General features: G+C 39.7%; 1 protein-coding gene across 4 annotated transcripts in view; it reads left to right on the top strand.

Annotated features, from left to right (window-relative positions):
• AGBL1 (ATP/GTP binding protein like 1) overlaps nt 1–21,148 on the top strand; it is a 271,623-nt gene that overhangs the window by 134,708 nt on the left and 115,767 nt on the right. For all 4 annotated transcript variants that reach the window (XM_021407578.1, XM_021407577.1, XM_021407579.1 and 1 more), the window contains exons 19-21: nt 3,071–3,200; nt 7,964–8,095; nt 11,310–11,486. In XM_021407578.1, coding sequence (XP_021263253.1) covers nt 3,071–3,200; nt 7,964–8,095; nt 11,310–11,486 — 439 coding nt within the window. The remainder of the gene's footprint in view (nt 1–3,070; nt 3,201–7,963; nt 8,096–11,309; nt 11,487–21,148) is intronic.

The following is a 21,148-nucleotide window of genomic DNA, read 5'->3' as shown; positions in this document are numbered from 1 at the left end:
TGAACTCCTTGCTGTGTATCACTGTGGCAGTGTTTTCTGGCTATGTACCTTTTTAGAACAGCTTAGTTATGCTTAGAGGATCCTATCTTCCACCAGCTCCATAGCTTTTCCTGAGTCATTCTAGAGCTACTTACAGAAACGTTACAGCCTTAGAGTCTGCTTGGAGGAGAAGGTCAAAAGTGTTTGGTCTTGCCTAGTGGGAGAGACACATGGTATTTGCACAGACCACTTTAAATTGTGGAACTGATCCTTTTTACAGTGGCCATAATGGATCACATCACTGAAAGATTGTGGCTGAAATGTTTAATGGAGCCACTTTAGTTCTCATGTAGAACAAACAGGGAAATAGTATCAGTTTATTTTTGTTGTGCTCTGGTAGCCAAGCAGTACCCCAAAGGCAGCTAACAGCTGTCCCAAATGCTGACCCACATGGAAGAACTGTTTAAAGGTAGAAAAGGAGGCAGAACTATAACAAAAGTTCAATCCAAAGCATCAGATTTGTGAACAAGAGAATACAATTTAATTACAGGCAATCTGTATAGAGACAGAGGTGGGGTTTTCTTTACTCTATTGGAATTCCTTATGGCAAACACTTTCATCACTTGGTTTGAGCTGCTGGTAGTCCCATCCAGGCTGTCAGGTAGTCTCACTAATGCTGCAAAGGAGAGAAGACATAAAGCATTTAAAGCAAATATAATAGCTTGGAACTACGTTGTGAGAAATGCCTTTGATTTGAGAAGTGAATTTCATTAAATCCTGCCAAATGTAGAAAGCCAGTCGCAGCTTTCCAGTCCCTTTATTTGCTATCAGCACTTGAGATCAGCTTAATATTTTACCTTCACCCTTGGTTGCAAAGCATAACGGACAAAACCATTATCTGTGAATGTCATCGCTATTAGGAGAGGAAGAGAAGAAGGAAAGGAACTAGGGGACAGAGCTGGTGGGGATCTACAAAAATAAACAGCCTTTAACAGCATGATTGGAGGGGGAGAGTGAGATAGGAAAAATTGGTGTCTCATAATTTAATTAAGTTCTGCATCTCCTTTAGAGCTGTGGCTACAAGCTGCCAGGCAGAGGGCTAATATTTAAAGGTCATTTAAATGAGCAAAGATGTTAATCACTGGAGGGACAAAACTGAACTTTGCCTCCCAGTTCTTGCCTACTTGCTGCGATTTTACCTTCCTTCCCTTTTGTAAATAACAGCTTTGCCTGTGAATGGCATGGGGCAATTGGACCATCATAGCATCTCCTCTAGGAAAAGTCTCCATTTTTATCAGAACAATAGAATTGGTGAGTTGCATCATGAGCAGAGTGAAGGCTGTCCAAAGAGTGAGGGTGCTGTGAATTACGGACATGTCAGTGTGGAAGCTGTGCTTGTGTGCCAATACTACATTCCAGTCCACAGGCCATAGCAAAACCAGACACTGCAGTGAGAAATGCTGCAATACAACAGAGTTGATGAGGAGTCTTTCTTGTATCCTTTTCGAAGAGAACGTGGTATTTCTTTGTATGTTCTGTTGGAAAAGTAATTTATTTATTTATTTTACAAAAGGGCTTTTAGTTTAGTGACTTTTAAAATGGAATTATATCTGCTGGAAGGAAACTGTGTATGCACACAAGTTCTTGGCAGAAATACACTTGTAAATCTCAGCTGAGCATCTGTTGTCCTGCAGGTCAGGAGGGGTGAGACTGCAGGTAACTTTGCCTGAAGAACTATTAAGAAACATAACAGAGGTGATCATGTTTTCACACAGGATTTTGGCAGAAGCATTCAGTGACTTCTTGTGCTTTAGCTATTGCTAATATTTTCCAATTGTCAGAATGAGCAATGTAGCAACTATGGGTTATGAAGAAAGAGGGGAATTCAAGTAACACTGGAACTAGAGTAGTCAGAATGATTCTTGTGATGTTGCCAGAAACCCCAAGATGGCATCAGAGACCTTGTTTTTCTTACGTTAAAAACATAAGACATTTTTAGTGAATTTTGTTGTTTCTTTGTCTTCCTTTCTTAATCAGTTCTCCATTGTACCTAGTATTTTTTCAAGTATTCCAGCCTTAAGACCCTTTTTCTGCAAGCATAATTTGCAAGGCATTAATAATTTTGAAGCTGCTGGATGCAGTGCGCCCCAGTTGCAATGCAAGATTCTGCCTAAAGACCACCAGATTGTGTCCCCAGGAATATGTTTGTACTTACTCTGTTACTAGGAGGCTAGAACAGCAAAGCTGGATGCTACTCTGTAGCTAGACATTTGCCCAGTACTTAAAATAATTAGGCTCTGTACTGCGCACAGTCACTAATGAGGGAAATTAGTCAGATTTTGCAAAATTGTGCGATGATGTACTGCTCCATACAATCAAATATCCTGCAGAATTTTTCCCTGATCACTGAGTCAGGAGCAGAATATTTTCAAGCCAACTAATGAAAACACTTTCTCAGTGCAAATCTAGGATCCTTATTTAGCTTTTTATTCAGTCTTTGCAGTGAATCTAGGTAATTGTTCTACATAATGATGTAGTATGCATCAAGATCTTCTTGATGTGCTTCACATAGCTACATTTCTCATGAGCGGAGGAGCTTAAATGAGATATCCAGCTCATCTCATTTAAGTGCATACATATTTCAGACTGGTCGAAGAGATTCAAGCACCTGTCTTCAATTAGAATGAGTAGGAGTTGGATGTACTTATTTGCTGTGGAGGTTTTGAGAAGCCTTTGCTGCATGTAAGCTGGGTGAGCTTTGTAGATAGCACAGAATTTAGAGCATTTCCGAAGATACTTTGTTTGTAAGTAGTCCTGATTGTGTATGTACTTCAGTAAAGGAAAATCTGCATTTATTTTCAGGGCTGTAGCTGTGTGAATTCTGGAAGGAAAGAAAATGATAAAATTTGCATGCTGTAAGCACCTCTGAAGAGTACCAACTGTTGATTCATTCCAACCCAATGTTAAAAATCTTCAATCTGTATTCTAATTGACATTCCCAGTCCTTATGCCAGGTCTTGCCAGAATCAGAAACTCTTTGGAAATCAGCTTTTATTTCAGGGGTTTGTGATGTGTTGCTTTGTGATTTCAGCCACCGTTGTTCCTTGAGTGGAGATGATCTGAACAGACAGTGGTTGACGCCCAGTTCTCAGCTTCATCCAACAATTTACCACACCAAAGGTCTTCTGTATTACCTGCGCAGCATCGGCCGGGCTCCTGTGGTGAGTAACTTCCAGTATCTTCTGTGGGTTATTGTGTGTAGATTCTTTATTGCAGTTATGTGAGCAGCCTTGTTTTAGAGCTAGAGAGATGTGGAAGGTATCCTATGCTGTTATACCTCCATCGTTCAGGAGTGTTTTTGAAAGTCTTGGATTCTCTACTGAATCTTCTAACCAACAACTCCAACCTTCAGAGTCTTTGCACACCTGCAATTTGAATATGAATTCCTTAAAGCTCCTTAGTATCCTCAAAGTACTTTGACTAAGCTAGATATTTGTAGCAGGTTATTGCTATCTTTCTGGCAATGACAGGAGAAATTCTGTAAAGGAGTAGTCTGAACGGATTGCGCAAAAGCCCAAGGTGGAGCAATCTGTGCAATCACAAAAACACAGGAGCTAGTCTTCAAAATGGTTGAACTTCCCTGCTGCTTTAGTGAGAAGAAAATGATTTTTTGGGGGTCTGACAGAAGTTCGTGAGAAATTGTACTACTGGGATATGTCTGGGCTCTGTCCCCATCTGCTCGGTCTTGTTGCCCAGCAGAATGAAGAGTTCTGAGACTTCACAATAAAAAACACAGAAAGTTTCAAATGTCACTGAACAGAATGGAAGTGGATGGGCAGACTGGCAAGTTGGCTTCTTATAGCCCCAGTCAGGCAGAAAATGTCCAGTGATGCACAGTTCCCTCTGGTCTTGATGAGAAAATCCTCAGACGAGGTGAAAATATCTGTGAGTTTATTTAAGTGAATTTTTGTGGAAATGTGCTATTTTTGGCCTAGACAACAGCCCTGATGTTCAGCTCTGCACTCCAAGGGATCTAATGGAAGTTCAATTTGCAGCTATGAGTTTACTCACCAACATTTTCTTTGGGTTTTGAGCTGCGTCTGATCAGTTTTGTTTTATCATGCTAATCTTATTGGGTCTTCTGTATTTAAATTTATCAGAACCATCCCTGTCATATCCAGATGCATAAAGTTGAACATACACGCAGTGCAAGATTCGATCTTGAAGTAAGACTGTAGATCCTATCATCTCTCTCACTCACAGGCTGTATGTTAGACGTGGTGAACTGATTTTTCTTTGCCTTCGAAGAGTACATCGATTTTGGTCTGTACATGCTCACAAATGCATTTTTCCTCCCTCCAGAAGAGAGCTGGGCTTCTTCTGCCCTGCACCCACTGCCAAGGTCCCATGAAGATAAGTTCATTGATAGCCAAATGATTTCCGTGGAGTGATTTAGTTTCATTTATCCTGGGGATGCACAAGCAGTCTCTTCAAAGCAAAGAAAAGCTGCTTGTAATAGAAAAGGAAAGAACTTTAAAGTTAACAGCCTTTCAAACCAAGACCATTTTACTTTTAATTGTTAACTTGAACCATAGAAAACAGCCTTCTAACTGCTTCTCTTGGTGGTTCTGGAAACCCTAGTAAAAGAAGGGGCTGGATGCACTGTGGCATTGCAGCTCTCCACTGCAGGGGATTTCTTTTCAACTGAGAGCAGTGGGAGTATGAGAGAACTGTGCTTGGGAGCAACCAGGACTGAGTGGAAAAGGGATGTTCCTTTCCCCTTGAGCGTTTGTGCTGAGAAAATGCTATGGTTTGCAAGTTATGGTTGACAATGCACTTGCAGTATGCAACAGGAAAGTGCAGCCCATACAGAGAGAGCAAGCTGCAGTGAAGAGCAAGATACTTTTGGAGGGGACAGAAAGAAGCTCCTAGGGACCAGGAGACACAAAGCAGTGTTTGCTTTCAAAGGTATTCTATCAAGATTGGAAACAGATCTGACTGCAAGGATGTAGCATTTTGTGAGCAAAAAATCCTAGATGTGTCTGCCTCAAGACTTTGAGATCGAGTGCTCTCGCAGTGCTACTAAGGAAAAATGGAGATTTTGAAGAATAAATAAATATCAAAATGTTCTGTTTTCTAACAGAGTTTTTTGCTTCCATTTTCTATTTTGCTTTTCCCTTGTTTTAAAAGCTTCCTGATTCTGTGAGTCATGAGGGGGATTGTTCTTGAGTTTGAAAGCAGTCCTTACCTTTATGATGCTCAATGCTGGCACATAACTTTAAATAGATAAAAATTTGCATGTGTATCTTGAGTCATACCCCAGTGAGCGCAAGGCTTGAAATTTGACTGTGTGTGTGTCCCAGCTATACAAGAAGGACAGACTAGAGAAAAAAGGATAGGAAGGTCCCTAGTTTGCTTTGTGATTGCTCAAACATGACCCAATAAATGTTCTGCATTGAGTGTTATAGCTACAAAATACAGTTTTGTCTTGGCTAAATGGGGAGGCTTAAGCTACTCTGTAGCATAAAAATGAGGCAGAAGAATGTACTATAAAAAAAGATTTGTCATATACATTGAGAATAACTGCAATATTCAGCAAAGTTAATTAAAATGTAGGTCTGTGCAATGTGCAAATGGAATGGAAACATTTCCAGTAGCACTGACTTCTCTGCCATGGAGGTGGGTGGCAAACCGCAATACATCCCGGGGCATGAAATGGTGTTACGGAGCCTGGCTTTTTTAATCCTTTACTAATATGGAAGGCTTGTTCCAGACTTGTCATTTAAGGACTCACTGGCAGGTTTCTTGAGATGCTGAATTATAGACCTCCTACTTATCAGGCAGCACAGCTATCTGAGCAGCTGATCATCCCTGTGTGGTTTCCGATAAGTAATCTTTTAGGTAATAATATATGCGTCTTGCATGTTAGTAATTCTGTAAATTGGCAGGTAATTGATACCCAGTTGAGCTGGGATCTCTGCCTTGAAATAGAACCACAGCTATAAAATCTTCCTTGATATTCATAGGAGTAAATTCTAGGTGGTACCTGTGGTTAAACTAATCTATGACTATGTATTGCTGAAAGCATAGATGGAGCACTAACTGGAAAAATGCCTGTCATTAAAAGAACCAGTAAATGCAGCTGTTTGGAAGCGGCCATTGTGGGGTGATTCCCTGTGCTTCAGGCGGTTGCTTGCAGTGCAGGGGCTGCATAAGCCCTGCATGTATGCACACAGCCTGGCTGCTCCCACTGGTGAGGCCTCACCTCGAGCGCTGCGCGCAGGTTTGGTGCCACAAGATAAGAAGGACATAAAACTACTAGAATCTGAAGGACGGCTACAAAGATGATGAAGGGTCTGGCGGGCAAGGTGTGTGAGGAGCTGCTGGAGTTGCTCAGTTTGTTCGGCCCGGAGCAGAGATGCTGAGTGGAGGCTCATGGCGGCCTGCAGCTCCTCACAGGGAGCAGAGGGGCAGTGCTGCGCTCTGGTGACGCCGCAGGGCCTGAGGGAATGGCATGGAGCTGCCTCAGGGGAGGGTCTGGTGGGGAAAGTACAGTGAGTGTTTGGACAACACTCTCAGGTACACGCTTTGAATTTTGGGTGGTCTGTGTGGAGCCAGGAGTTGGACTGGATAATACTTTTGCAGGTCCTGTCCAACTAAGGATATTCTGTGACTAGAATTGTCCAGCTAGGTCGGACCAGTGCGATGAATCTTTGCATGTGTGTGCCATAGCATCCCCAGTCAGTGTGCAGCTTGTCAGAGCAGCTGGAAGAATTTAAATGCTCAGTTCCTAGATAATTAAACTTCCTGACTGACTGCAGCTAAACTTAGTTACTGTATAACTAGTAAATAAGCATACTAGGGTAAAACTTGCCTTAACAGTTGGTGGAAGAAGTTCATCTACTCCATCTGTTTCTCCCCTCCTGTCTATGTTTATGTAAGAATGCATATTTTTCTCCCTCATCTATTTTTTATTGATCCATAGTTCTTCCCTACCTTTTGACACCTGTCCCTTTGTCTCTGACGTATGCCTCAGAAAACTGTTTAAATGAGATCTTGAAGTTCCTTTCTAATCAGCGCTGAATATTGTTTTAAAACGAACCAATTCCTCCTCTTTAGAAATTCTTGTCTTTTCATTGACAGATTTCTGAATTTTCCTGATAAAGACATGGAGAATATATGTAACAGCAGTGTGTGTATTGACTTCATATCTCAGAGGGCAATGAGATTGATTATTATTTAACACTTGGGTCAATATTTACCTCTTGGGTCATTAAATCGTGATTTTCATTTCTGTAGAAGTTGATATCTGACTATGAAGGCAATCAAAACTTCCATTAAAACTTGGAATGTGCCTTGTACCTAGTTTATATGATAGCTCACACGGGAGATGGATTAGATAGATATATTAGGTAGTATGGAATGAGATTATTTGTCATGAAGATAGATAATGCTCTGTGCTTGATGTCCAGGAATTCATGTGAAGGTCTGACCACATAACGATAGATTTTTACACAATTGCACAATTACATTTTCCTGAAAATTATGTAGCATGGTTTCTGAATTTAAAGACGCCAAAGTGATGATTAATTACTGGGGAAAGGTACAGTTTTTAAATCTCCTGAAGATAATGCTAGAGTTGAGAAGTCAGAGGAGCCTGACAAATTGCTCTGTTGTATCATAAGTTACCATGAACTCTCAGGTTCCTGAGTTGGCATGGAATCTTGCACAGGTGTCATGTTTATTTCTGCTGCAAACAGAAATGCTCTGGTGTTGACAATGGATTCATGAGATCGTGTCAGATCTAATAGATAAAGCAAGATAGAGCTGACTAACGAAGTTTGACGCTGGTTATAGGCATGGCCCGAGTTCTGAGTTTGTCTGAAGTGAAAAAAATATGTTAATCTTCACTATATAATGTCTGTTGTGAAGAACCAGGAAACTTACTTCGGTGTTCAGGATTTTGCCTTTTTTCCCTCCCTAGGTATTCTGTGACTACCATGGCCACTCCCAGAAAAAGAATGTGTTCCTCTATGGTTGCAGCATCAAGGAGACCTTGTGGCAAGCAGGCTGCATGGTTGACACAGCAGTTATCACAGAAGATGTTGGCTACAGGGTAGGTCCACTTAGTTCCTTTCTGTGATTGCTGGTATGTATGTGCACCAACATTGCTCTTTAAGATGAGGTCAGATCACAAGTTCTGTAGGTAGCTGCAAACTTCTCTTACTCCAGAGGAGTAGAGGTCCAGAAAACTTAAAGTACCTTAGTACCTTCATGCACCAGATATCAGCAAGAATATTGTCAATAGGTGGATGTCTATTTCATTTTATTAAGATCCTGTTTTATTATCTTCAGCCACTAACTAATAGAAATATTGTATTTCTGTGTTTTATAAGTTCCAAGTGTATATGTGCTTTTCTCCCCCTCAACTCGTGAGCGGTCCCTGTGGAAACATTTGTTTCACAAGGAAAGCAGGAAGGGTGCTTACAATCAGGACGTCACTTGTGTTTGAATTCAGAGAGCTTGAAAAAGCTGAGGATAGCTCGCTGTTACACAAACAGAATTCAAATGCTGCTTTCGGCATCTGGAGCCTGTCTTGAATCTGCAATGAAGAAACCAAAAGCAAGCCTCCAAGGCTGTCCAAGAATCTGCTGTGGCCTAGACGAAAGATTTTGTGATTAGAATTCTCTCTTTTGCACAATATGGGAAGTTTCTCTTCTTCCTCTTGTGAGTAGTTGGGGATGATCGTGGCCTCCACGATGGATTTACTTCCCAAAAACATGAGCAAAATACCTCTAGAAAATGGTGATTTCATAACAGCCTGTGTCTCATAGACCATTGACTCAACTGTAGCCCTTGACGATTCATGGGAGAAAGAGTCATTGTTATCTTCTAATATTTGGCCTCAGATGACTTGCATGGCATTGACATCGCAAAACCCAATGTCAGGATTTCTCCTTTTAATCACCATTCCAGGCCCCTATGACAGCAATCTCTGAAGGGACATCGGTAAAGAATCCTAATTCCATTCTGTCCAAATGGAGGATTAAAGACAGGGTCCTGCATGAAGGGCAGCACCCCTACTGTTGTGCATGCTAAATCCAACTGTATGAGAGACAGGGAATGCAGTTATACTAATCATTAAAGAATCCTTTGAAAAGATGTGTTTTCACCCTCCCAAAAATACAAATGAAAGATAATTAATGAGAAAAGTAGAGAAGAAAGGACTATTAGTGTAAAATCCAGTGAAAGCTGGTAAAATGAAAAGAATATTAAATTCAGATTTGCTAATGCTTCGAAATGAGTCCTGACTACAGAGACATTACTGTTACCTGCCAGCGTTTTTATGTAATCAGATGTAAAAGATTGATTATGCATATGATTTCAATTGTTTTTAAAAACTAAACTGAAGTAGGGATCTGATTATGGTACTTCATAATATATATTTACAAAAATCTGTGTGCTGTTTCAGATAAGGGCAGAATGAAAACTATCTGGACCTTCACGCACAGTTTAACTGGATCTAATGGTTGTGCTCGGGATTATAATTGTTTGGGTGAACTGACTGTGCTGTATTTTGTTAATTCCTGTTTAACCCAACTCCAGGAAAACGTGGAAGTGCTGCATGGAATCATAATATTTTGCAGTGAATTGTACTTTGAAGGCAATTCAGAAGCATTGAATGTTGAGTCTAGAGCAAGTAATCAATTTTAAAGATTCCTCTGTTCAGTATTCCCACAGGAAAAGGAATTCTGTAGCTCTTAATAGCACACTGGAGATCTTGACTTAACAGTTAGGCTCATGCTGGTCTCAGATTTGAAATGTAATCTCTCACTTTGTTCCAGTTTTCTGTTTTCATCTCAGTTTTTTCTGGACCTTATGAATCTATAGGTCTGTACCTTAAAGAACTGATAGGGTCCGTTCACAGCTGTAGATAGGATATACTGAAAATAACATTTACTTTTTTATTACAGAGGTGTGTATGGTTAAGATGTTTGCAGTGGGTGTTGCAGAATAGTTTAGGCCAAAGATTTATCATTTGCATCTGTCACGCTTTAAGAGAAAGCCTACTGTTAAACATTACTCTTTCAATTTTGATGAAACCAAATATTCCTGTACAGAGCTATGACGTAAAGCTCAACAGAGTGGAACTAGAATTGCTCAGAATCAATCAGTTTCACTGATTGTTATTGGAAAGTGAAATTAGCTGGTTGGCTTTCACCGCCCAAACTGAATGAAATTCAAGGGAAAATGCCATTAGCGATGAGCAGAAACATCATCTGTATGATTCCGTTCCATTCAGAAGTTTAAGAAAGCTGTCGTCAAGGAAATAATGAATGTTCTTATTTTACTTGCTATTCCCTAGATGGACCAGATGGTCTTTGGGCATATACCAGTATGCAAGCACTAAAATTTATATGCACGTTTGTGTGTATGTATGTAAAAGCCCGCTTTCTACGCAGCATACCTAGTGTTAATATATCTAGTATATATTTCTACAGAGATCGTGAATAAGTGGTGCATCCACATTGATAGAAATATTTGATACTGCAGTGTATTAGGAGTATTTATAGGCTGTTGTTGGGAAAAATGATTTCTAGAATAAGAAAATCACTTGGAGCTAAGATATGATTTTACAGAATGTTCATATTTCCTCTTTATTGTGATTTTCTACACAAAGTGTATCAAATGTACCATTTGATCCCAGATGAGAATATTTTGGTTTATTTCACAATGCAAGATAGTTCAGTGTTAAGCTCTATTTTCCTATAATTATCTGTGACCTTCAGTGGGATTACACATTCCCCTTCTCTGCTGTGTGCGATGTTTGAACCAAATTCCTCCTATAGCTGAATCCCATGTCAAATTGTGAATGCATAATGGGAGGAGCTGGAAAGGAGAGAATGGAAACATTGTGTACTGAGCAATGACTGCAGCCCTCTAGGCAGAACAGGAAAATGTAGTTAATGTTGAAGCAGCTTGAAAATAAAACTTTGTGAGTGATTTCAGCAGTCCAAAACTATTGGATGAGCAAATATTTCATTTTGGATGGGATACACTAAATGTACTTCTAGCATTTTTGTCTGTGACTGGGAAAAAACAACAACAACAACAACAAAAAAAAAAAACCACAACAAAACATTAGAATATGAGGATTTCACTTGGGATGAACATAATGAATCCAGTTTGGCACTAGTTGGAACTATCAGTTTCTACAGATTTGGTGATACGCACTTTAAAAACCATAGGTCTCTTTGTGGATGTGTGAGTGATATAAATGCATGTACATCTGTTCAATTCATTTTCTCATTGCTGATACTTTCTCATAGACTCTTCCTAAAATCCTGGACAAAGTGGCCCCTGCATTTGTCATGAGCAGCTGCAGCTTCCTTGTAGAAAAGTCCCGGGAGTCGACAGCCCGGGTGGTGGTGTGGCAGGAAATGGGTGTGCTGAGGAGCTACACCATGGAGAGCACGTACTGCGGCTGCAGCCACGGTCTCTACAAAGTGAGTACACCTTTCAAAGAACTACGTGCCACCCTCCTTCTAGTGTATGTCTCATGAGCTTGGAGGAATAAAGAGAGAGTGCTGTTTTCTTGCTGTCTGGTATTGCCAGCTTTCTTCAAACCTTCTGCAACATGAGTGTAGCCATGCTTCTGAGTTTCTTCTCAGTTAAATCTTTCCACAATCCGTCACTCTTTTAATCTTCCATGCCAGGGAAGTAGATTCCTTGCTATGAGGTTTCATTTGACAGTGAAATAAAAAGAAATTCCAGTCTAATGCCAAAAGCATTGAGCTGAAGGAAGAAGTATTTTTGAGATGATACAGGGTGCTTATTTCTAATGGTATTCACAGTAGGTCTAAGGTAATTAACATGAATATTAGGAGTCATATACTCTCTGCTGAAGTCTGTCTGAGCATTTGCTTGGCTAAACTTAAGAGCCTGCACTGAGAATTTTGCACTTGGAGTTTCCTGTTACTGACAGCCAAAGGTAGCTAATCTATGAGCTCAGGCCATGGCTTTGACTGTGAGCTAGAAGACCTAAATTTCATATCAAATGAGGTTCTAGATTTTGTGGGAAGGACTGTACTTGTACTGAATGCATCAGAGACAGGAGCCTCTTGGCACTTTTTAAGTACACTGTTTGAACTCTGGTAATTATATTTAGCTGTTCATAATTCTCCATTTACTCAAATGGTGAATTCTTTCAGTTCCTTTCCCAAACCTGTTGCTTTCGTGGAAGGGGTTCCATGCTCCACCTTATTTCTCCCACTAGGGAGCAATCCTCATCTATACAGCATTCATGTGTGGTTAAGGATCCAAAAAGACCCTTAAGGAAAGAGCCAATATTACAAATAACAATTAGTAAGACATTCAAGTCATTATTCTTTCCAAGCTCTATACTAATCCTTCTACATTTCATAGAACGTAGCCAGCAAGTATTCAACTACTGTTTTAACAATGCTCTACTATACACACATCATTTCCAAGACAGGAAAGGCAGAAGAAAAATCTGAAGACAGTTTAAAGAAAGAGAGTATAACTGCCCTGAGCATTACACCTAATGCTTCCTACTCTGAGAAGCGCTGATGGGATTTTAATAGGCACCACAGGTCGAGGCAGGGTTTTGAATCTTTAGACAGTGGGGAAAAATTCTACCTTGACTAATGTCAATGGCAGAACTCCTAGTGATCTCCATGGAGGAGAACTTCAGACATTTCCTAGATAATCAGAGTAACATCTAAAACCAGTTGGACATCAGGCTGTATCAATGTCTAATGATTTGTTCTCTTCTTCCTTTAGTATGTTCAACCCAAATTTGCTTACATTGTGCCATCAGATTTATAATGTTTTATGCAACGGAGTCTACCAGCACTTAGTAAATCAGTGGTCAGACTTATGATAGTGTTGATAGCAGTCCTGGATCCTGACCTTTGACTTTCTTCCTACTTGAAAATGGTGAAAGTAACGGTGAATGGAGCTGCTTTGCTGGCTGTAAACTGAGATACAAACTTCTTGTGCTTGAAGTTGCACAGACATATCTGATAGGGAGTTTGCAAAGGATTTAGGAAAAACAAGAAAGCTTTATAGAGGCTGCAAGAGGCTTAAATATTAAATGCACAGGGCTGTCAAGTGAGCCTCCTCTCAGCACAGAGCAATGTTAAAGGAGGGCTGAGTTAAACCAGAAGGTAGCCTGCCTGATAGAATCGGGGAAAAAAGTTCCTAAAGTTTTTCGAAGGCACAGTGTGTGGTGTATCTTGGATAGAAACGTGACATTTATTTCTAAAGCAGTTTAGTGAGTGAAAAGTAAGGCATGAATTTGTTACTAGTGATATGTAAATGAGAAACTGTTGTGACCTCAGCCTCGATTAAAAGTCATTTGATTTCAAATGAGTATGAGGGAGGGCAGAAATGAGAGCAAAAGAAAAGATGACTTGTCTCTGTTGAATCTCCCTGTCTGTGTGATCAATGGAAATGCAATAAGCCAACTACCCTTAAGGAAGAGAAACATAAAACTAAAGAAACTATTGATCTTATCTAAGGTTTTATTCAACATAAGGAAGAAAAAAAGAAAGGGAAAAAATCTAGACTCTTTTTCATTTTGACTGGATTGTCCAATTGAGTCTTTGAGGAACAGTGTCTCCATCTGAAAGTTGCTTAAAACAAAGCAGCCCATTTCAACAGGGAATTCTCCTTCTTACTTCTACCAGTTTACAGTCTCACAATCAAAACAAAAAAATAATCAGAAACTGCCTATCATTCCTCTCCTACTGTGAAGGCAGTTAGCATTATTCCCTCGTTGGAACTATTACCCTCCAGATTTTTATTACTGTCCTCCTTTTGCAGGATGTTGAGCCACCTTGTCTTATTTGATTTGTAGAATACTGAATACAAGGCTGTACCAAAAGAAGTTCTACTGAGTCCAATCAGGAGCAGTCACGGGCCCAAATGAATCAAATCTGCTCTGACGCATATTGATGTTCTCCTAAATTTCTTCTGTGTGATTAATGTTTAAACTTGTATGTCTCTTTGCCGTTACTGTATCCTATTATGCTACACTTTCTCTATTCTTCTTGATTCTTTATTACCTCGCCTGCTAGTTAAGACCCCTGTAGTAACATACTCCACTGGGCTGTTCAGTTCACTAACTGTATGTATCATCCTACAAGTTGATATATTTTGTGCTGTATATATTTCCTTTCCAAAACAGATATATTAGCGACACAGCAAATCTCAAAAACTCAGCTTCATGCTCTCTTAGTACATGCTATGTTGGAAAAGCATTTTCCTTGACGTGTTGTGCCTGGTGGAGGAGATGAAGTACTAATGTAAATAGACTTTAGCTTCTTGCTTCAAAGGGATATGCACAACAAGGAGTAACAAATGAGTTTTTAAATTATTCCAGATATCTTGACAGTACCCTTTGAAGGAGATTTTACTGGTGACATGGATCCCTTTTTGAAGAAAGTCTTTGGGAGAACCAAGAAAAGAATTAATTCTGTCCAGTCTAATGCTTCTGAGTTAGAGGAATTGAATACCACAAATTTTATCACCAGACTCGATGAGAGGGAAAAGCCATCCTTCTGCAGAAATGCAGGAAGTAGGGAGAGCAGTACCAAGCAGAGTGGCCATACAGTTCATAAGAAATTGTTGATAGTTGCTCAAAACACCTTTGTTGTAAGGAGGGCTTCAGGAATTTCTGGAGTGTTCTTCCACAGAACCCGTGTTCACACTGGAAGAGTTTTTCCTTTTTTGAGGCCAGCTGCTCAGCTCACTGGAGTGGTGCAGCTAGCCAGAGATACATGAATACCAAACAAAGCTTGAGAGAGAAACTGTTTTTCATTTTTTGTTTTGTTTGATTTGGTTTTTCTTGCATCATCTCCAGTCATTTACAATAGGAGAAAGTAGAGGTAAAATCGTGCCTGATTAAACAGCAGCAATTGGCAGGTAGAACCTGGCCAGAATAACTGGCCAAAGTCATGACGTATCTAACCGGTAGAAGCCCCCATCTCCACAAAACTCATCCCAAATAAATTGAGAGTAAATGTCCCTGAAGGTTCTGTGTGCCATCTTGTGAGTGAGGATGTGTCTTTAGTAATATAGCTTGTGTTCCACAAATGATGTTTTCACTTGTCCTCCAGAAGCAGGAGATCTGCTACAGAAGATGCCATCTTGCTGAAGTCTGACTTTCTTCTGTTTAGTAGGTTAATGAATTGCATCTTTTTTTATGCTATGTTGGCGTTAAACCAAGATAACCTTCTTGGTAGATCAGAGCCAATAGTTTGTATTTCAGAGATGGAAGTACTTAAATACTGAGGGATAAAAGGACAGAGCTGCTGATAAACCTGTAGCAGAGCTGCATAAAAAGCCCTGCATCCTGGCCCCTTGCGTAGTTACTGCTGTGATGAGAGTGTAATAAACTGGAAGAGCTGCCATTATCCATCCCCTGTAACCTGGCTGGCATTTACTGAATTATTTTATACAAGTAATGAACCAGTGAATTACCATGAAAGTGTGGCAGAAATAAAGCGGTATGACAAGATGAAAGCCTTTCCCCTTGCTACTCCTTTAGAGGTAGACCGCTCTGGTTTGACCCATTTCTGCCCAAAGTAACCAAATTGTTACTAACGTATCATTTGTCCATGAAATTACAGCACTATTTCTTTATAGTTATCTGTAGGCAATGAAAGATTTTCTTTATCTTCCTTATTATTGCATATTGCATACTATATTTCTCAGGAATTTTTATGTATGCCTTATTCATAAGCAGTTTATTACAGTCAATAGTCAGAAATTGAGTTGTTTTGAGGGAGTTTGCAGTCACATAACACTGCTTCTGTATGCCAGTAAAGATGTATATCATTCTTGTAATTGGACGTCTAGTGCACAAGCTTGCAAATAATTTTAATTTGGACTTTTGCCAGTATTCAGGCACCAACAAAAATGGTTGCAGCAATATTCTTGCCACAGAGCATATTTGATAAGTACTTGCAGAAGGGAAATGAAAAGAGATGGGGTTTATTCTGTGCTTTCTGATGCACGTTCCTGTAAATTGCTTACATCATCTTTAGAGTCTGAAACTTTTCCTATTTCTGGTTTCCATTGTCTCCCAGATTTTACGCTTGTCCTAAGTATGGGTAAGTTTCACAAGCGTCCAGAAGTTTCTTTCTGAAAAATCATCCCCAAAATGTGTGTTTAGCTAACCCACTGCAATCTGGGAATGTCGTTCAAAAGCAGATGCTGAGAAATACAGAAGAATGGTTTTTTTTCTTCATAGTTCTGCTTCCAGTTCTGGTCCAAAGTGGCTCAAATTGGAAGCAGCTGTAATAGGAAGAAAAGCATAGGAGGAAAAAAAATAGTTATCTCATGGTAATCTAAGGATTGAAGAATCAAATTAAGGTTTCTGCTTATTATGTTTTCTTTAGTAGTTACCCACTGCAAAAGTTTGCATCCTTTTTCTCTATTTTCCTGCTCCTTTTGTGTCCACCACTCCTTAAGGAAATGGGGAAAGGCACGTGGGAAAGAGGGCTTTTGAGCAAACCAACCAGGACACAGTGAGCATTCATCTTCCTTGGATTGCCAGAGCAACATAATGATTAGTCTGCAAGCACCATGTCTTGTGGCTTGCAGCCACAAACCTGTGTTTTCTGGTCCTGTTAGGCTGGATTGAGTCAGATGAGCTAGTCTTGGATGAGAACCCTCCACAGACTTGGCAGAAAAAAATGAGTGCTATATCCTAACCCAGATTTTGTTGATATAAACATGTTACAAAAGGAGAAATATATATGGTCCTGAAGTACAGAGAAATGAAAAATCAGCTAACTTCTCTGCCTTTTGGAACCAATTTCAAAACTGATCAAATAGAATCTCTACTTCTCCAGCTCCTAAATAGGCAGCCTAGCGCAATCTGAGCCCTTTGGAAGTAATAGTATCTTAAATTAGTTCCTCTGTCTCTGCTGTTGGTAGATTATTGAGGGCTGTCTGTCATTGTAACTGGAGAACGGATCCCATCCTGTATTGTGGTTTGTAATTGCTTTGTTGTTTTATTTTTTTCAGCACAACAGAAAGTAATGATGAGATCATAATAGATCTGACTCTGCAGAGTTGGAAGCATCTAGTTCTGTAGAGGTATACTGGACATGGATGGATTTAGAATAACAAAGCAGAGCCATCATGTGCCCCCTTCTTGCTTTCAACTCTTTTCCGCTATCATGAAATTGGAACAGTTGCATTAGCTCTGATGTTTACCGCTTCTGTTTGGGACTCAGTCTTAAAGTGCTTGTTCCAACAAATCCCTACAGTCCTTTCTTTTTACTTGCAAATGATGTTAGCATCTCCTAGTTGGCAGCTGGTTTATTTATTAAACCAAGGGACACATCAGATTCTGTGGGGCTGAGGAATGGAAAACAGATGTTACCTTGATTCTGTATGTCTCTGAATGCTGATATCCCTCTTTTTTTTTTTCCTTCCAATATATTGTAAACAACTGATGTCTCTGCTTTTTTTTCTTTTATGAGATCTTTCTCCCTCAACTACTTTTGAACTGTCCTAGATGCTTGGTTGCAACCAAGTCTTTCCATATTCTTGGGAAGAGAGGTGGTAGGTACAGATATAAAAGGATCATCGAACTGCTTCCCTACAAGGGAAATGAAGAATAAGACTAAGTGGAGTCATAAATGCAAGTATCCTGTCATACTCGTTTTCTAGAAGTTGAGAATGAGATTAGATGGAAGATTCCTACGGTTTGACATTGGAAACCTGGACAACTTAGATACTAGAAGCAAATAATCCATTTGCGATGAACGAAACCAGTGTACTTTTGTGAAGATATCAAAACAACAAATGTGATCACCTTCTTACCAAGGGAGTGCAGCACCTTCCAGGTGGTAAGGAGGAGGAAGATCTCCTAGAATTACTTTAGTGCTGCCATACTCAGAAGTTAAGCCATATTTTGTATAGCCAGAAGGGTGAAAATGACTAAGTTGTGGTCAGGGCCATTTATAAATCCTGTTTGTTCAGTTTAAGGTTATAGCTGAGTATCTGGCATTGCTTCAGGTGTGGAATTGTTAGAATCCTTACTAGTTTTGCAGTACAGGTGATTAGAACAAACAGAAAACTACAGAAGTGAAGCAAATTATATTCTTTAAGACTAATTTTAATTTTCTATTAATTATATTAATGGTGACACAAATCAGACAATTGCAGTCAAGCAAATGTGTATGCATTTTTTTCTGGATGAAATGTTACTGTTTCACCTGAAGCCCACTAGACAGTTTTGAATGGTGTAACCTTGAAGATCAGTGGGATTTGAGTCTGCTAATGAAAAGAACTCTTGGGGAGGATGTGGGATAGAAAAGCAAAATTCCTAATGGAAACTAACTGCAGTATTCTGGCAGTGTCTCTTTAAAAGTCTAAATATCATTGCACATCATCCTTTCAAGTTTTCTGAGGAATTACAGCAGCTAGGTTTTTGATTTCTGATGTCTCTCTTGCTTGTTAATCTGGTCCCATGTGGATTTATTGTACAAATCTATTTGGCAGCTGAAAATTGCCCTTTGATGAAACTCATAGTCTAATCATGAACTCCTCAGGCATGGAAAATAAGAATGGGGAGGTGGCAAAAGCACAGGCTAAAGGAGCCATGTTTGTCTTTTGCTCTGCATGGATTTTAGAAGCATCTAAATTTCAAAGTCTTTTACACGCAGGATTTTCTGCAAAGATTGATTTTGCATCTCTTAGCATCGTAACATTTGCCATGCTGGATCAGACCGTTGGTCCATATAATCAGGTATCCTGCCTCATACACAGTTTGGTTCCTCGTGGCTCAGAAGAGAACAAAACCAGGCTGTAATGCAACTGATTCAATTACACTAAGACATGGAAAAGAGGAAATAATCCTACCAGCCCGCCTGACCTGCCTGCCTTCTGTTACATATGCTGCACCATGAGGCCTGACTATTTCAAGGTGGTAATCGTAGAATCACCAAGGTTGGAAAAGACCTGCAAGATCATCCAGTCCAACCGTCCACCTGTCACCAACAGTTCTCACAAAACCATGTCCCTCAACACCATGTCTAAATGTTCCTTGAAACTTGAGGCCATTCCCTCTAGTGCTATCACTAGTAACAAGAGAAAAGAGACCAACCCCCAGCTCACTACAACCTCCCTTCAGGTAGTTATAGAGAGCGATAAGGTCTTCCCTGAGCCTCCTCTTCTCCAGACTGAACAATCCCAGTTCCCTCAGCAGCTTCTTATAAGGCCTGTGCTCCACACCCCTCACCAGCTTCGCTGCCCTTCTCTGGATCTGCTCTAGGGCCTCAGTGTCCTTCTTGCATTGAGGGGCCCAAAACTGAACATGGTACTTGAGGTGCGGCCTCACCAGTGCTGAGTACAGAAATAATGATAATGAGCAGTAATGATAACGAGCAACTTGGTCTGTAAATAATTATGGCACTTTTCTATCCCCTTTTGTAATAGTTTCCCACACGGGATTTCCTGCAGCAGTGAATTCCACTAGTTGATACATAAAGGCTATCCGTTATCAAGTGTAAACTATATATTGAATCTTCTTTCTCCATTCTGTCCCTTTGCTGATTTCTGCATCGTAATTCTCACAGCTGCAATAGTTCCCAGTCTGTTTAATCTGTTAGTTCTCTGCCACATCCACTGCTGTCTCTGTTCTTCTATGATCCAGTCGTAGGTCCCTTGGTCTTGTCATAAAGTAATCAAACTAGATCTATTAATTCTCTGCAACTTTGAAAATTGTAGGTGCATCTTTTTTTTTTTCATCCAGTTCTTGTCTCTTTGGCCTCTTCCTTTTTTTATGTTCCCAATCCATATTTATTTTTTCTCATGTGCTTAACTCCTGTACTAATAGCGTTGTCTTTCCTCCTTTTTTTTTTTTTTTTCCTTCTACCACAACACTTATTTCAGCTTATGGTCCCATAAGGGACCATTAGCTCTTCTGATTTTGACCTCTTATACAACATAGACCCTTGGGTTTTACTCAGGCAGCTTTGTATCAAACTCTATTACTTGTGTTTGTGTAAGAAGGTTTTTGTAGAAAAAAGAATTCAGACTGGATTTGAGAGCATCACATGATTGGAAATCCATCTGGTCCTCTGATATTTTGTTCCAGGGATCAGAAAGTGCTAAATAATATTTCCTTGTACTAATTTGAATTCATCTGCCAGCTATTTTCAGATGTACTCTTGTTTTTTCTCTGCTGGTTTAAAGAGATCTTTAGTACCTTGCAATTTCTTCTCTTAAAGATACTTACAATGCAACCAAGTCACTTTTCAGTCTTTTTTGATAATTAATTAAAGCAGGCTGAGTTCTGTAATAGTTTGTATGAGAACGTGCACGTAAGTACCTCTGAATTAGTTAAAGGAGCAAGTGGAAGGTCCTGTGCTAAACCACATTAAGCCACGTGTCAACACTGTGAAGCGGAATTAAGGCGGCCTTAATTAAATTTGGCTTAACTCATTTCCAAAGTAAATTAAACCAAACTGAATTGCAAACACTTTAATTCTGAATAACGGAGCAGAAATATGTGCTTCTGAATGTGATAAACTTATAGAGGAAGGGGTTGCTTTTGCTGGATAGTCTGTGAGGCAGAGAAGGCAATATGTCTAGCCAGGATATTTCTGGAGCTTCATGGCTTATCTTTAGGTAAGAATCTCTATTGTATACTGCATATGGATGACAAAGAGAAAATTGCTGTGATCTGTCTTGGACGTGCTATATTCTAATTTTTGTCCAAGGGAGAAACTTTTGATGCGTGTGATGCCAGATGGCAGGCTATCTACAAGTGAAGATACGTGATCAGAAAAGAGAAATTTCAGCACAGCACAAAACCTATGGAAATACAGACATTAGGGACAATTCAAAAATGATTTACAATCATACCATAAGTGGGGACAGATCAGACATGAAGAAGCGGAAGACAGTGGAAATCAAAAAAATTGTTGGTTACTCATAGCCAGGAGAAGAATTTGGAGGCATTAAATGCTGATGTTTAATAGTGTTTTTCTCTCAGATATTCAAGACAGATAGCTTCTGGAGTATAGAGGACTAATCTTTGATTAATAGCTGCTGAAGTGAGACAAGGAATCGTTGAAATATTTTCAACCAAGTAATTATCATAAGTGAGTTCCACTTAGGAAAA

This window comes from Numida meleagris, chromosome 9 (genome assembly GCF_002078875.1).
Source record: "Numida meleagris isolate 19003 breed g44 Domestic line chromosome 9, NumMel1.0, whole genome shotgun sequence".
In the NCBI taxonomy this organism is placed as follows: Eukaryota; Metazoa; Chordata; class Aves; order Galliformes; family Numididae; genus Numida; species Numida meleagris.
This window is presented reverse-complemented; position numbering and strand designations above follow the sequence as displayed.